This window comes from Rhinatrema bivittatum, chromosome 9 (genome assembly GCF_901001135.1).
Source record: "Rhinatrema bivittatum chromosome 9, aRhiBiv1.1, whole genome shotgun sequence".
Taxonomy (NCBI): domain Eukaryota; kingdom Metazoa; phylum Chordata; class Amphibia; order Gymnophiona; family Rhinatrematidae; genus Rhinatrema; species Rhinatrema bivittatum.
The window spans coordinates 80,967,131-80,984,712 of NC_042623.1; the positions used below are offsets into that span (position 1 = coordinate 80,967,131).

Sequence of the window (17,582 nt, forward strand, 5' to 3'; positions counted from 1 at the left end):
ACCTGGACCCACAAAACTGCTTGAACAAACACTAGACACAAATCTAAGCCAAAGACATGGACCACTTGAGAGATTGTTTTATTATTGTTATTCATAAATTAGAACAATAACATTAATCTTGGAATATTATATATTTTTAATATAAATGAGAGGTTTTCACAAGATAGGTTGTGTCGTGAAACATTTTATGTATATATATATATTTAAAGAAACATACATAAATTGTCGAAATACATTTCGTTTGTTTAACCTTTAACCTCTGGTTTGCTAGTAGACTGAATTACTGTGTCATGAAATTGTTTGTCTAAAAAGTGTGTCACCAACATGAAAAGTTTGGAAAGCTCTGCTCTAAGCAAAAGCCAACAGGAGACCAACCTCCCTGTCCTCCTCTTCCTAACAAGTTTCTCTTTTTATTATTAATTTTTTCCCCCCCAATAACAGTCCCCGACCGAGCTCAACCAGGGAACCCCTTCAGGGTTTAGGAGCGGATCAGGACTCGCACTTCTAGCCATAGCCAGTGGCTTGGCCTCAAATACACCGATGAGCTTCTGCACCAGTTCAGTCTTACCAACTGCTGGAGGCCGAAAATATTGGGTTCCTGCTGCTAGCACCACCTCCTAAGTAGTGGCTGTGATGTCACACAGGAAAACAGTATTGTCTGCTGGTAGGGGGAAATAACCTTCTTATAATAACTGGACTGGGGTGTAGCAGGATGAGATGGAAGGACATTTTTAGAGATTTTGCAGGGTAGGGAATCCAGCCTGTTGTCCCAGAATAATTTTTTAATTTTTTTTTTTTCTTTTGCTGCTTAACCAGCACCTGGTGATGCTTAAAACAAAAGCATCAACCAAATATCTCTATCTCCCAGCAGCAGCACAGAATCACTCTCCCTCTGCCAGCTGATCATACATGTTTCATTGCATTGCTGGGTATCGCCAATTACATTCTGCCTCTTGAGATGGGGGAGAAACTGCTGCTTTCTTCTGTGCCCCCCTACCCCTTTTTCACAAGAGCTGGTTATAAAATGCTGGCACAAAGTACAAGATCACTTCTTACACCAAGCAGATAAATTCAATGCAGTTACAGAACAGGCGCCAGACACAGCTGGAAGCATCAAGAGCCAGACAGCCCAAATTCAAACCCCAAATTGGTTAAGGGGATAAAAATGGTCATGTATGCCATCTCCGATCACAGTTCTCCTCTGGATCTGTTGATAATAAATCCAGTAAAGATCAGCACCCACGGCTTACCTGAATCACTGCAAGAGTTTGACCCTCAGCTAGCCCTTGTAGGAAACACGCAAGTAAAGAAATCCCTTTAACGCTGATGCTCCGTTCCGCTCCTAATGTTATGAAGACAATGTCAGGCTGATAGCTGTAAGCCAATGGAAGGATGAATCGAAGCACAGCAAAAACAAAGCTGCTTTCCTCAGGGGGATCCTTTAAAGAACCAAATTAAAAAAAAAAAAATACCCACAGTTTAAAATATTTACTTACTTACTGAGCATGCAGTTTCCAAAACTCCATGTGTTTTAAATGTGGCAAGGTACAGGTGGTTTTCTATGGGAACTCTGTATCTGCAGACTTGCAAGCTGCTTTGAAAATCCTGAGGCGGGTTAGTGCCATAGAGGTTCTTTGCCCATGTACTCTGTGGGTGCGTAAGGAACGCACAGGGATTTAAAAATGAAATCCCTGCATGTACCTGATCGAGCCCGCCCTAACCCCACCCCTTTTTTCTCTCATGGAGGGGGGGAGGGGGCAATTTTCTATATATAAACCTCCATTTACACACAAACCTCCCCCCTTAAAAATTGCCCCCTTAGTACTCAGTAGTTAAAGAAAAGCCAGTTTTTACTATAGGCCTAATTATGTAGTTTGGATTTCTTACCTGCACAGATGGGAAAATTTAAACTTACATGCTAATTTCCTTTCCTTTAGTCCAGTCCAGACAAGTGGGTTATGTCCTCTTGTCAGCAGATAGACACAGAGAAAAAAAAAACTCTAAGCTGTCCAGTCCCCCTATAAAGAGCTGATGCTGTCTTCAGCCCTTCAGTATCCTGTGTCACAGCTAAGATAATTGTTTGTTTTGGTTTCCAAATCACCACCACAACCAAAACCAGATACAGCCAAAAAACTTCTCTCCATGGTCAATAACCCAGGAATTAGATAATCTCTACACCAAGGTTACAAGTAGGCCAACAACCTTCAAAGTGAACCACAATATACTCGCTGTTAGTTTTCTGAACTTCTCAGACTAAGAGCCCTTAATTGTTGTGGCTTTCCTGGGTGGATCCTGGACTGATACAACTAAACGAAAGGAAAATAACAGAAAAGTGTAAATTTCACCATCCTTAACATTCATGCCAGACCAGTCCAGACAAATGGGATGTACTAAAATTCACCCAGACTGGGTGGGAGGAAGCCTTGATAGCTCTTAGGAGTCCTGTATCCAAAGCATAGCCTCTCTCGGACTGCACCCTAACGCTGAGGTGCTTAGAGCAGGAATGTAATGGAGACAAGAGTGCTGCTCTGCCATTATCCTCTGAGAAAACCATTTCTGATTCTGCTTACTGGGAGTCCTACACTCTACTCAAGCAGGCTTGTCGGCCTTCTGGGGCCTGCAAACTCTTGCTGGAGCAGGCTGAAGCACCCTCATCTTGCAACCTCCTGAATGCAATGCCTTAGAAACCATTGTGCTTTAATAAGACACATCATAGACCTATTCAAGTAGAAGTTGGTCACTTAAAAATATCTCAAAGGTGACCTACAACAGACTTAAGAATGTCCATCTCTGTCCTGGCCTACATTGCTTGACTTTCTCCCCATCACAAGTGAGAAAAGCCCAATTCTAACAGAAGTGAAACACTACCTTCTGAAAAGTGAGATTATTAGACACAGTGATACGCTTTCCTTTCAAATTACAAAAGGCCACCAAGGAGAATGACTTAAAAAACTCAACTCAAAAAGGCGCTATCTGACTAGACTTGAGGGGAAGGGAGGCAAGATCCCTTCAAAACTAAACTCAACCTGCAAGTCAAGGAATCCTCCTGCAGCAGACTTGTGTTCTTGACCCCACAGAAGACAGTATCCTAAATGAGAGAGAGCTTCCATGACAGTGTTCCTTGCAGCAAGGCAGAGCCAGTCTCTACTTTCTCTGAGATGTTCAGGTTCTGCCTTTATCCTAATCAACTCTGGCAGAAGGACAAGATTGAATAGCTCCATCAATGAAAAATATTGTTTCCTTCACAAACGGACCTTATAGAGACTCTAAACTCTAGGTTAGGTCCTCTATTGTGCCAAGGGCTGTAACCGAACACTATGTATCCTGACTTTGTAGGTTGTTTCTTTCAAGGCTGTAAAAGAGGATAGAAGGGATCATTGGGAAAGAAGATGAAGGAGCACCCCTGCTTGCATTTTCAGACTTTGGTCTTGAGAACATCCAAGCTTCCAGTGGGAACACGCGGGGGACTAGTTGCCAGCCATGGTTCAATCACCAGCAACTTTCTCCTGAGCAGGCTCCCCAATGAGGTACTAAACTCTCTCCTGTTTGCCAGATCTCCTGTCTCTTCCTCATCTTGTCCAACAAATTCCTTTGGACTGTCCCAGCTCTAGCACCCCCAAACGTTGTCAAGGATAACTTAAAGATCTTCCGAGTGGGGACATGGAAAAAAACTAGGAAGGGGTTAAGGACGAATCCAAAAGCTGATCTCCCCTCCATGGGAATGGACATCTTATGAGTTATTGCCATTAAAGGGCGTGGATAAGAATATTTCTGGAGCCTCCCATTCCACTGCAATCCTGTCGTAAATGGCCTGATGCAGAGGAATAAAGGTCTAGCTCTGGCTCTTAAAACGGGGAAATAGGCCCAAGATAGTCTCCTCCAAAGCCCAGCTTCTTTGTTTGCTACTTGCTGTGACAGAGGAAATACTGAAAAGCTGAAGGCAGTATCAGACCTTTATAGGGGAGAAGTCAGTTTTGAGTTTTTTTTTCCCCTCTGTCTCCCATTGCTTGAAGGAAGACATAACCCACTTGTCTGGACTGGTCTGGCACGGACACTAAGGAAGCACTCTTTTCTCTTTAGGCAGACTCATTTCAACTCATAGTAAAAGCTGGAATGTCTCCAACTACCCTGTAATGGGAGTCTTAACATTTTCCTTGTGTAATCATATAGAAACGGTCTTGTTTCACGCTAGGTACAACAATGGTGCTATATAACTGGAAACATTACTACTACAACATATACATGGATTTTACATATCATTCCAAAGCACTATTCTGACAGAGGAAAGTACAAAAAATAATAAATAAATGTAAGAGACAGGGAAAATAGGAGAGATGACTCAGTGGAAGGTTGACTAAGAAGCCGATTAGCAGACTGCACCAATATTTATTAGGGACCTAGAAGAGAGTCAAAGGGAAAGGAGAAACCATGAATTTTCAGCTGAGATCTCAAAATGGAAAACAGAATCAGTGACATGAAGGCAGAGAGAAAAATATATATCCCTGCTATATGATCTCACTCAAACATTATGCATCTTGGATACTTCATTCATACATAAACTTTTAAGTGACCTTCATATAGCACAACTCGGGCATGAAAACTTTCGAATTCCCAGTAAAATGCAAGGCTAAAGTCTAATCATTGGTCACAAAATATGCTCAAAAATACTCATTTTTTAAATATATTTTTGTTATGCAATTTAAAAACTGCTGTTAGATGGACTTATCTTAAGTACATCAGTCAAATGGAAAGGCAGTCAACGCCAGTGCACCCTGGCCATCACGGTCTTCCACTGTGCAGTCCTTAACTCAAACCCGGGGTTGTGCTATAAGAAGGTCACTTAAATGTTTATGTATGAATGAAGTATCCAAGATACATAATGTTTGAGTGAGATCATATAGCAGGGAGATATATTTTTCATTCTTTCACTCTTTTGGTTCATTATTGTTAGTATTATGGCAGAGAGGAACAAGCACCCCTCCCAAAAACAATGATACCATTAAAGGTTACAGTGAAGAAAATGATGGTGGCGGTGGGGTAGCTAATTGTGAATAATGAGGTTAGAGAGATCAGCAAAGGCAGTACAATAGAATTAAAAGACCAGTAGCGCAATTTTATAGTGGGTCCTTAAAGAGAATGGGATTCAGTGAAGTTCTCAGAAGACGGAAAATGCCATCAAAATTTTCCTCTGTAAAAAGAGTGAGGCAACAGCATCTTGGACATAACTAAAGTCCAAAAGCTTTAGTTGGAGCAGTCAAGTCAAGCATGCACAAGTTCCACCAGAAGAGTGAAGGATGTGAGCAATACTGTGGCGGGGATAAAGGTTTACAAATCTATGAGATGCTAGTGGAAAGAGTTCAGGATGAAGTAGCACTTCAAGGGCAGAAGCAGAGGTGGCAGATATGAGTAAGACAGAAGAGATAAACATTATTATTATTAAGGGAACCTTTCCTATCTAGCGAGGAAGAGTCAGGAATTGACATGATCAAGACAGGAGAATAGGACAAGGCAAGAGTCATAAAAAGGGTCAAAGGAGATCAAAAGCTGAATGTTGTCTGGACAGACGTGGTAGTGAGGGTTCAAGCTGTGGATTAGTTGGTCAAAAGGGAACCAGAGAGAAAAAAATATATCAGGGAGCAAAGAACAGAACCCTAGAGGACAGCGTACCAACCAAAACCGAGACCAAGCAGTTTACAAGAGATAGGAAAAGAACAAGATTGCAAAAACCCAAATACAGTTCTGAAGGCAGTTTTAAGAGGATGTTGGATACAATAGTCTTTAAAGCAGAATTTAGTTCACAGAAAATATGTGAATGGATAAAACATCCAAAGACGGCAAAAAAAGTTCATGGATCACATAACTGAAAGTGATTTCACTGCAGTGGCCAAACAGAAGCCCATACTGTAGTTAGAAAGGTGAGTAAGGAATTTAAGAGGGAGCTGGGATCAAGGAATAATGTGGGATTTTTTAATTTTTTTTTACACTAGATGGTGACTGCTGCATCTCTGAAGGAAATTACTAATGGAAGAGTCATTGACAATGGCAGAAAAGGTTAGAGCTGGGAGTCGGGGGGGGAAGGATAACGGAAGAGAGCAGAGGATCTAAATAACAAGGGGGTGAAGAGGAGATTAGAGGATGACAAGACAGAAGTACCCCATGAAAGAAATGGTAGTGATGCAATCATGGATTTTGGAAATTTTTGCCCGGAAAAACAAAAAACAGTTTCCTCTTATTCTCATTTTTTCACAGAAAATAAAAAGTTTGACAAAGTCAGACAGGTAGAGGAAATAGTCTATGGTACAGAATAGAGAGCAAGGATTATCAACACCACCGGAAGTTTCACTTACCTCAATCCAACTCAGAGAAATGTGATATTTAGATATACTCATCTCTGAATTTTGCTTTCCACCGATCTTCAGCAGCATGGTTTTTCTGTGGACAAATAGAAGAGTCAAAGCAGATAAATAGCTATTTGGCTGGTTCTCCAAGCTGCTTTGTTTTGGTTAGCCTAAGAAGTACCTTCTATATTGGGGAAGTATCGTCATTCTTTCTATCTGGGTACGTCTCACTGAGACTAAAATATTTTCTTAATTAACCAGTCCTCAGGGACATGTATAGCAAGAAACCACTTTTTGTAAGTAGCGCTATTGTTTAAAAAAAAAAAAAAAAAAAGGATGTAAAAGGGCCTTTAGTCTGATCCCTTTATTCCCACACAAAATTTCCTAAGGCCCCATTGGGCCATGCATCCCCACCCCCAAAACTCTGTAACGAAGGTCCCAGGGCTCACAATTCAGGACACCCCCCCCTCACACACACACACACACACATTCCCCCCTTGTTCTTTGCAATAATAGAAATCAGGTGGGCTGGCCCCTCCCCCGACGACCCACCCACCTGCATTCCCCAAGGCTCTGAGCTGGCCCCTCCAATATTGTATCATCATTTGCTGGGAGCGAAGTACAGTTCCTTGCTCTGTCAGAGGCTGCGCAAGAATAAGCCACATGTTAGCTGTCAGAAGCAGCGTTGGAAGCAGGGAACTGTACTCCTCGCTCCCGGCAGATAACCCCAATATCGGCGGGGGAGGGGGGTCATCTAAAGTTATCCGGCTGACTTAGCCAGTTATAGTTTAAAATCAACTAAGTTAACCGGATAACTTTATGCAAATAACATAATACAATACATCAATCATAAATCTATCTAAACACATCTATAGTTCATTATGAGCAATATATACTAAAGGGTTTTCCCATTTTGACTCTATAAGAAAAATGCTTAATACATCTGGCCCATAAACGAATCGATATATATACACCTATGAGGTCCATATTCAGAGAGCTGGTGAGCGGCAAACTTATTCGGGGAAAGTTACTTCCGTACCTGTCCCTGTCTGTTCAGTGGACTTACACACTCGGATGCAGTTACGTGCACAACTATCTGGGTAAAGTTAGGACTGCTATTCTTCCAACCAGACTTATATGCTTGACTTTAGCCAAAGAGCGCTCAATGTGTGTGTTCACTGGCAAGTTTAGCCTGCCTCCAAACGCCCCTGTTTGTGCACACAAAATGAATGAGTTTGGCAGGGGTAAAAATATCACACTCTGTTTTTGTGCGTGTAATTAAAAAAAAAAAAAAAAAAAAAAAACTTAGTGCACAAAGGCTTTAAATGTTGACTTCCTATGCATTTAAAAATTAACTTGCTTGTTTGCTTATTGAGGTTTACCAAAGTCTTCAGCATTACGTAGGATATAATTTTTTTAAAATTCTTACCCGTCGTCACTGAAATCCTTCCCAAGATCCACATCACCAAAAGCTATGCAGAGTACTCTTAAAAAAATAAATAAAAATACAGCTGATTTTATTTCTTAATTTGGTTGTAACTTGTTAGTTTTGCAGTAAACTAGGAGAGCTACTCGCCCATGAGAGAGTATCATCAGCCTGGATGAACTTTGCACTAGACCCTTTGCCCTTTCACAGATCTCTTACAGACTTCTCCGGTGCTGCAGATCTGCACCAGTTCAGCTGGACCACTAGCTGATAAACATTCTGGAAACCCAGGGTTCAAATCCCGCTTTTCCCGTTGACATTCCTTGCGACCTTGGGCATGTCACTTTACCACCCGCTGCCTCAGGCTCTTTGGGGGAAGAGATCTTCTCATACTTGAATACTTATCACCCTAGTGCAGTGCTTGGTATGTCAATATTGTTATTCAGATCAGAACAGTCTTGTTTCTGCAGATCAAGGCAGACAACCCTGCACCGATCCAGTTAACTCATATCACGATTTCCTCTCATGTGCATCCTCTTCCTTTATTACCCAGCCTAGAATGCAAAACATCCTAAAAACTCACTTTTGGAATCCAAGCGTGATGCTCTGCTTAACTGCCACAACAGAAGAAAGAGAAGCTGCGGGTGACAATGCAATTCCATTCCTTATCTGAAACAAGAGCACACCTGGGTTTGTCTCCCTTAATATCAACAAGAAATATATTTATGGCAAATGGAATTTAGCAGTTTTCTCACTGCAGGTCTGCATGCACCCAACTAATGTAGAATGGCTCAAAACTGGTGCTTCCAAATTAGGATCCCAACACTGGGGGAGGGTCCAAGATTGGTCTCTTTTGTATTTGTGTGTGGGCGCCCTCTCTCCTATGAATCATGCATGCATGTCATTGCTGTTCGGCAGGCATGCACTTTACATGCTCTTTAGGTTTTGTTAAAATGTTTGTTTTGATTATAAATCTGTAAAAAGCGGTCTAGAACTAGAAATAAAATGAAATGAGCTCTACGACAGGACATCAGAATGACTGCAGAAAATATATCTGGGTGTGCAGAGGTTTGTCATTTTGGGTTGGAACCAACTTGCTTGTTGCTGCAAGCCCAAAATTATTGGTGGCTTTGAAATGGTCCCTCTTACGTTTTTCTGAGCTTTGTGCACTATTTAATGCACCAATCTGTGCGCGGCGTTCTTTGGAGCACCGTCCTTATTTCCCTTTTATTTTTCTTGTGCATGCCGTGTTCTCCTGTGTGCGCCCGCAGCTTACAGGGAACATTGGTGTCAATACTGTTCCCTGTTACAGTCGGGGTTCATAATGTAAGACTAATTTGATATTTGTTTCTAATCTGTGGCACAGCAGTGGCAAAAATAGGCAAACAGAAGCATAACAGGTAGAGGAAGAAAGGGAGGGAAAAGAGCAAGTTGGCGAAAACAGATAGAGACCTGCTAGCTCCGCTACGACGATGGCATCTTGAGAATGTAGGGAGAGTGTCACCCGTTTGAAGGCAGGAAATTACAGATTAAAACCCCGAGACCCTAAGTTGAAAAATCAAACTATAGGACTGCAGAGTGCTGCAGTACATGTGAAACCCTCAGGAAGGGCAATGAAGACGCGGCAGATCAGCTAAAATTTCCATATCCTTGCTGCTGCACACCAGAGGACCACGACAGTAACGTGGCAGAGAGAGAAATTCCTTGGGGGGGGGGAGGATGCACCTGGCTCAGTCTGGTCCTGCTTACGGCCTTTACCCACCATCATAATCCCTGCTTCTATGTACTGTGTGTTTGAGTTATGCAGGGCAGAAAAAAATGTTCTGACCAAGCTACAGCTAACACTGCGAAGGGATCATGGGAACAAAATGGAGCACGTAGTACCTGCTTGTTCAGGATCTTGGTTAAAAGACTCAGTGTTTTTCCCAGAGACAGTAACATTGCTTCTTCCTTCACAAGCATCACACCGGAGTTGCTGAAAAATGTAAACACATATTTAGTGCTCTACAGAATACATTTGATAGAATTTCAAAATAGTAATGTAGACTATGAACACAGGGGTCAATCCTCAGGGAGCCATGTAACGTTATCCAGATATTCAGTGGAAATTACCAGAATAAATTTGCACTGAACATACCCGGAGAAAGTTATGTGAACACCTTTATCCAGATAACTTTGGGACTGGTATTTTTTCCAACCAGACTTAACCATGTAATGTTAGTCAGACGGGTGCCCAATATCTGCCCTAACCGGCTAAAGTTTAGTCGTGTCTCTGAAACTCCTCCAGTGCCAACCTCTTTATATCTGGACACATTTTGTGCACACAATTTATCTGCTGTGGGGGAAAGGGGAAATATTGAAATCTTGGCTTTTATCTAGCTCATTCCAAAACTTAACCGGACACCACCTTTTGAATATCAGCCTTTGCATTTTTAACACATTTGTGTATTATAAATTCTATTGGTTAAATTAAAAAAAAAATGTTTTAACCATTTCCAGCCCAGCACACCTGATCAGAGCTTCTGTTTCTTCGACTGCAACTGTACTGGCCTCTACCTGAACACCACGTAAGAGACTCTGGGGAGGCAGAACTGCCGCTGTCCTCACGGGGGGCACTGAAAGCAGCAGCTCCGTCATGTGACACTGCAGAAACACGTCGGCTTTCTTCGCTTCATCCGTACAAGCCTCTGGGTAAGGGACCGTCTGGGGTACTGGACATGCATCTCCTGACTCTCTTTTGGTGCTAGGTTCTTCCACAGTGGTTAACTCTACGGATTTGTTTCACAAGAAAATAAACATTAATGAACAATGGAAGGAAATATTTGAAAAGAATAAAACAATTTAGTGACTAAACCCCCCCCCCCCCCCCCCAAAAAAAAAACCACTTTCCTAAACATAACCAGATCAGTCCAGGCACGTGGGTTTTGCTTCCCTACCAGCAGATAGAGTCAGAGAACAAAACTTTGAGGCACTGCTGCATAACCGAGAGAGTGCCACCTGCAGTCCCTTAAAGACATGGCTCTTCGAGCAGGCTTATGCTGATCACCTTGAAAAAAAGATCTAGCTAGTATGGAGAAACACTATTCTACTTTTGTTTTTATATTTACTCTTAATAATTTTATTTTTTTGTTTTACTCATTTTAATGTATTTTAGATACTGTTATTATTGATGTTATGGTTTTTTTAAAGATGTAAACCGTCGTGATGTGTATTACGAATGACGGCATACAACATTTTTAAATAAATAAATAAATATTTCTCTGACTCCAGCAGATGGTGAATAGAGGTGCAAACCTGCGGTCTAGTTAAAAAAATAAATAAATAGATAAAACATTAGGTGTTAGGTCAGAAGAGAACGGCGGCAGCTCCCTGAGGTGTTAGGCGCCTTCGTTGGCCATCTCTTAGGTGGAGCCGGGTGACTGGGGTGTGTTGGATACCCCTGGCCTGGGCTTCATCCACATTGTACCGGAGGGTCCGATAGCCGGGAGACTGGTTCCCTCGACCCTCCGAGGCTCCCCTCTCTGGTGCCACTGGTCCTGCCAGGCTACAGGGAAAGTATTTCAGTCAGTTAAGTCTGTTTAAAATGTATATATATATTAAGCGATAAAGAAACTGAGTACTTTAACAGACTGTCTTGGGCCCAACGGTGGCGGGACTGGATGGTAGGGGCTGTCGGTCCATGCTGAGAGAAGGGAGCATTTTTCGTTGGCCTGCCAACAGCCCAGGGTCCCGGGTGAGTGCGGCGATCAGCGCAGGCACAGGTTTGGGGGGGTTGGAGGGGCGCAGGTGGTTTTTCCCTCGCGACTTCGAAGGGCCGGCAGCAAGCAACTAGTGTGGCGACCGCGGCCTGGTTAGCACACCGGAGGAGCCATCTTCGGCATGGCGGTGGTCACAAGAGTTTTGATTTGTGCGCCAAGCTGTGCCAGCGCCACATGTGCATCCTGGCTGGGTTGTGCGCCACACGGCAAGTGGTGAGCCAAAGCAGAAAATGGTGGCGTACCGTGCTTGTGTCTTGTATTTGGCGCAGCTGGACACCTGGTCCCTCTGTGTAGAATGCAAATTGTGACAGGAGGGTTCCTCAGCGGGGGCCTTGGAGGGAAACAAGGCCACCGTTGGCCGGCCTGCGTTAGGGGGATCGGGAGTTCTTCAAGTGGCAGCCGACCCCGCGGGGGATGGTGACCAGGAGATCTCGACCACTAGAGGCTGTGATTCCCCTCCTCCTCTTTCCAGGAGGGGCAGGGAGCCCCTAAAGGGGAGGGGGATTCGGATGTTAGCCCCCTGGAACTGAGGGAGAATGATCCAGGGGATAGAGTGAGGGCTCTTGTTATCAGAGGTGACAGAGGCAATATGACCTTTCTGCCGATCTAAGATGTGCAGCATACAGTTGTGTTGGTGCAGCAGCCTGTTGAGCCATGCTCTGGGTTTGTTGTGTCGATAGCGTCGATGGAGTGGAATGCCTGGATGCTTTGGAAGAACGTGGTTTTGATTGCATTAATAGATCTTTAGTGAGTTGCATTGAGGATGATGGTGCAGATAGTGGGTGCTACACCGATATAAGCACTGACTACATTGGGACTGCACCATGTGTTCTTGTGTTGTGCACTGATACATGGATACACTGTATATTAGTGCAAGGAAGCCTCTAGATGCATTAATGAAGTATGGGCGACATGCATCACAGACTTCAGTGTGTGCCAGTGCGTCATGAGTATCAGTGCATTCTGCATAGAGAACATCAGTGTGCTGTGTGTCAAGTGCTCCAGTAGGATGTGCATCAGGCACATCGGTGAGCATTTCAATGCACTGTGTGTCAGGTGCACCGATGCACGTTGTGACAATGGTGCCGATGCACCATGCTTCAAGCGCTTATGCTTTTGACACAGGTTCCAACGACTGATGCTGCTTCTTCTTTAATGCAGAGCAGCTTACATTACTCAATGTCATGGCTTCTGCCTGCACCGATGGGGATGTTTTTGAGGAGCTCCTGCTCAACTCTTTTTCCAGAGAGGCAAATGAAGCTGCACTGAGGGAAGAAGATCTGCTGCGACTCCAGAGAGATTTACGCAGCTCCTCAATTCTAACTGCTTCTGGAACACTGGGAGCACAGGGCATCCATTCACAGATGTAGCAATTATTTTGGTCATGTTCCAGGCCAAGGCACCAACAGCACAGCTCATGGCCATCCGTGACCAACATTACCTTGCCACAGATGCAGTTTTTGAAGCCACTCACCGTAGATTTTCTCTTCTAGCCCAAATTGTTGATAAGGCAACTATAGCAAGGAAATACTTAGGTAGAAAGATTGAATTTTTAAGATTTAGAGAAAATAATATGAGGAGAGAGAGTACCCACAATGAGGCTCACGAGGCAACACCTGCGCGGGAATTCCCATACATGCTCAGTAGAGCTCAAAGCTCTACTAGATTGGAGAGACAAGTCTGTTCAGTGCCGCCAGATGATATCACCCACATGTAATGGCTAATTCAGCCTGCTTATCGATGGGAAAAAAAAATGAACACAGTGACCCCACAACTCATAGAGCAAGTACCTAGCCAACAATCATCTCTGCAGTGTTTTCTGCACACAGCTCACATGCGGTTTCTCGGCAGAAGAGCTTATTTAAAAGTTTGGTTTCTGTTTTCCCCTGCCCATTAGATGTCATTTCACAGCAGTCGCCTGAATCCAAGCACGCTGCAGTAAGGAGGCTCTGTGCCATCCTTCAGAAGTCTATCTGCTAATGTGAAGAGGGAAAAGATTCTTGATATCAGTACATGTCTCGGAGTGGTATGAACAAGAGGAAAGAAACAGCACACCATGGACTCAACCATCAGTAGTTTTCCCAAAAACATCTTGATCAAAATATCAATTGCTTTCCAAGGCTCACATACATTTGGTAGCTAAATGCTCAGTGTATTTGTGAAAACAACTAAAAGGTACTTACTATCATACATGAAACAGTTCCAGAACGGTGCGTGCGCAGCTATGACATTCTGGATGGATTCTATGGCACTAGAAAAGAAAGGCTGGTTAGCCTCAGCCCATCAAACATCTGCACAGGATGGCAAACCTCTCCAGAGAGGAAATGTCTTCCCTGGCACATGGGCCTGAATTACCCAACCTCTGATCTGGAGTCTCAGTGTTTAAAAAAAAAAAGAAATTGAATAATATTTATTACTTAAATATTACTCTTCCTTTTCTCGTCTGTGAGAAAATCATATGTTCAATAGCCTATAACTGATCTTTCTTCCGTAAATTTGTCTAATCCTTTTCTAGCTGAAAGCCCATCACCAGCTTGCAGTCGTATTATACTGTATGCCAAGTCAGAAACCAGAATGGGGTGCCTCAATAAAGAAAAGGCTTTTTCCCCCAATGACAACGTATCAGGCACACTAACAAATACATAAAAACAAGTGGTTCCATAATGCACTGATCTTATTTGTATCATCTGACTGAAAAGCAGGTGAGTTTCTGGAAGAATTGCTTTATATTACATTTTTGGGCACATCTGGAATTCTTCATATAAATCCCTTGTGGAACTCTATCCCACTTCTGGCTTCCACAATGTCCCACGATAAGGAGTACCACAAGGTAACTTAAGGGCTGAGTGAAATGGAACTTCCGGTGGTCTTGTAATTGCAAAAACATAAGAAAATGCCATATTGGGTCAGACCAAGGGTCCATCAAGCCCAGCATCCTGTCTCCAACAGTGGCCAATCCAGGCCATAAGAACCTGGCAAGTACCCAAAAACTAAGTCTATCCCATGTTACCATTGCTAATGGCAGTGGCTATTCTCCAAGTGAACTTAATAGCAGGTAATGGACTTCTCCTCCAAGAATTTATCCAATTCTTTTTTAAACTGCACTAACCATATCCCCTGGCAACAAATTCCAGAGTTTAATTGTGCGATGATTAGTTTTAAATGTGCCCCATGCTAACTTCATGGAGTGCCCCCTAGTCTTTCTACTATCCGAAAGAGTAAATAACCGATTCACATCTACCCGTTCTAGACCTCTCATGATTTTAAACACCTCTATCATATCCCCCCTCAGCCGTCTCTTCTCCAAGCTGAAAAGTCCTAACCTCTTTAGTCTTTCCTCATAGGGGAGCTGTTCCATTCCCCTTATCATTTTGGTCGCCCTTCTCTGTACCTTCTCTATCGCAATTATATCTTTTTTGAGATGCGGCGACCAGAACTGTACACAGTATTCAAGGTGTGGTCTCACCGTGGAGCGATACAGAGGCATTATGACATTTTCTGTTTTATTCACCATTCCCTTTCTAATAATTCCCACAGAAAAGTAGTTCAGAAAAGTAGTACGTACTGCTACCTCCAACCTAGCTGGATGGGAGGGGGAAGAGATCATGGAACAAGCCTGCTATGGCCTGGGCCTCCTCTTTTAGTTGGCACTGATGCAATGTTCTGGAACAGAGCCAAGCAGATGTGCTGGAAGCACAATACATGGCTTTTTTGGTAATTTTTTTTTTTTTTTTAAACTTACCTCAAACAAGGCGTCATTTCTCCGTACAGCTGAGGCACTGGATCACCGAGCAAAGTTTTCACGGTCATACAGACGGATTCCGACAACATCCGCATGTGGTATCCACCCTAACAATATCAAGTCAGCATTTTCAGTCAAATATTAACGACTCACGTATTTTGTAAGTGCAGTGCTACTTCCCACGGAAGCAACTTCCAGTTTAAAAAAGTATCATACTCAGGGCCAGGCCTTCCATTGGGCAAACTAGGCAGTTACCTAAGGCATCACAATTTGTCGAGGGAGGGGTGGAAACTCTGGGTGCTGCTCACCCACTCTTAAGGAACGCATGGCATGGCACTGATCATAAACATTTTAAAAACTGGCAGCCGTCACTTCTTGATTGCTTATCTAGCACATCACAAGATCAGCAGTCAGGATGTCAGAATTTTCAAAATGTTTGTTGCTGGTGGCACTAAATCGCTGGCAGAGTTTAGCTCACCAGCAGCCAAAAATTGCAGGTCTCTTCCCGTACCCCCGGTGACAAAGAGAGAGGGAGTTGGCCCACAGCCGCTGGAGGAGGCCATTCCACCAGCAGTGAAGAATGAAGGAGACACCTCACCCCATGGCTGCTGGTGAGCCCATACCACCAGCTGAATGTGGGAGGAAGCCTGGGTTCAATGGTGGAGCAGAGAAGGCCCAGGACTGCTGGCAGTAGATGAGAGTGCTGTGTTGGGGTTGCTGCCGGTGGGCAAGTGCAAGTTTGAAGCTTCACCTAGGATATCTAATACCATAGCACAAAAGGAGCCAATTATAATACAAATGCACTTTTAAAAAAATCTCTTCATTGCATACAAATACACTTTGGACAGCCATGCTGGTATGCAACTTAACTAAACTTAAATATCCTGACAGTTCCCTAAACTACACATAGTGATGGAAGCTGCCACAGCTCCAGCAGAGCAAGTTTATACTAAGAATAAAATATGCCTAGGTAGTTTAAAAAAAAAAAAAAAAAAAGCACATACGCTGCTGGAAACTATGCACCCAGAAGCTGAGCTCTACGTCTCTTATAAATAACCCTCACTCCCGTGGACTGAGATTTCCAACTGCGGGGCCCCCAAGGGCCATCTCACATCATAGGCTGCTTGTGAAGCAGCAATGCTCAGTTAAATTCAGCCTCCTGCAGAATGGCCTGAGCCTGTCCTGGGACAGGCATGCTGTGATGGCAGAGCTGCATTTCCATTAAAGCAGCTCTTTCCTTTTACTGGCTCCCTAACCGGATATGAAAATAAGACAAAAAAAAGGACATCTGGGCAGCAGTCAGAAAGAGGTAATTATTAAACTGTAGCAGCCAATATTCAAAGGGCCCGTTGGGTAACTTTTGAAGTTAACCAGACAAAACCCCTGGACATTGCCCCATCATGTGATAGGGGCAAGGTCAAGGAGACACCATTTTGAAAACTGGAGTCGACTGGGCCCGAAGCAAGGGGATGCTCTGAGCCCCCACTGAACACCATCATGGGATGGAGTGGGGATCCGGTTTTACCCCACCAGATCACCAGGGCCCCCCTGTGATAATTTTCACCTCCCACGATAAAATATTGCAACTTGATAAATCTCCTTATAAGTTTATACTTGAGGCAATCAAGGGTGAAGCTACATGCCCAGGGTCACAAGTGACGGCAGTGGGAGAAGCAGGATTTGAACCCTGGCTTCCCCGGTTCTCAGCTTGTTGCGCTAAGTGCTAGGCCCCTCCCCAAAAATGCAATGTGTGGGGTAGATCCTTTGCATGAAGATGTAAATGTACATGAAGGTGTGCTGATAACATTTTACCTCAAGGACAACGCACAATTTCCCTTCGGCCAACTGCATGAGAAGATGAGTGAGGTGGGAGAAGCAGTCAGGTGTGGCACACATCCGACCCTAAAGCAACACAAATCATTTGCAGTTACCGGAGAAACAGACGACACGTTCATTTAAAGCATCATTTCAACTCAACTGAGCAGTCAGCAGCTCGAAAGAATATTAGCCTGCAGGAATAGTGTGCTCTAATCTAAGACACAGGGGCCTACTTACCAACAGGCATTAACACACATTATTGGTAAACAGGCCTCACTGAGCTTTATGAGAGCTGTGTTAACGTGGCCCATTAAGGGGCCCATTTTGACACAGCTGCATAAATCAACCCCTCACAGGAGGGAAAGCCAGTCTCTGCAGTTTTCAAGGCTTTCTTCTAGTTTCCTGATCTTTGCGTGGGTTTACTCAGGAAACAGGGACTACTTAGAAAGCTTCAGTTTAGGACTGGTGCAGGGATGCTCCAGAAAAAAAAAATCAAAGTA

General features: G+C 43.6%; 1 protein-coding gene and 1 long non-coding RNA gene across 4 annotated transcripts in view; one reads left to right on the plus strand and one right to left on the minus strand.

Moving 5' to 3' along the window:
• Nucleotides 1-10,629, plus strand: part of LOC115099654 — a 41,113-nt gene extending 30,484 nt beyond the window's left edge. For both annotated transcript variants that reach the window (XR_003858839.1, XR_003858840.1), the window contains exon 2: nucleotides 10,264-10,629. This is a non-coding gene — a long non-coding RNA (uncharacterized LOC115099654). The remainder of the gene's footprint in view (nucleotides 1-10,263) is intronic.
• The window catches only part of HDAC10 (histone deacetylase 10), a 45,414-nt gene that overhangs the window by 4,074 nt on the left and 23,758 nt on the right, over nucleotides 1-17,582 (minus strand). For both annotated transcript variants that reach the window (XM_029617394.1, XM_029617395.1), the window contains exons 12-20: nucleotides 17,077-17,166; nucleotides 15,265-15,371; nucleotides 13,706-13,773; nucleotides 10,274-10,532; nucleotides 9,649-9,739; nucleotides 8,348-8,433; nucleotides 7,768-7,824; nucleotides 6,348-6,432; nucleotides 1,251-1,439 (exon numbers count right to left, since the gene is read on the minus strand). In XM_029617394.1, the coding sequence (XP_029473254.1) occupies nucleotides 1,251-1,439; nucleotides 6,348-6,432; nucleotides 7,768-7,824; nucleotides 8,348-8,433; nucleotides 9,649-9,739; nucleotides 10,274-10,532; nucleotides 13,706-13,773; nucleotides 15,265-15,371; nucleotides 17,077-17,166 (1,032 nt within the window). The remainder of the gene's footprint in view (nucleotides 1-1,250; nucleotides 1,440-6,347; nucleotides 6,433-7,767; nucleotides 7,825-8,347; nucleotides 8,434-9,648; nucleotides 9,740-10,273; nucleotides 10,533-13,705; nucleotides 13,774-15,264; nucleotides 15,372-17,076; nucleotides 17,167-17,582) is intronic.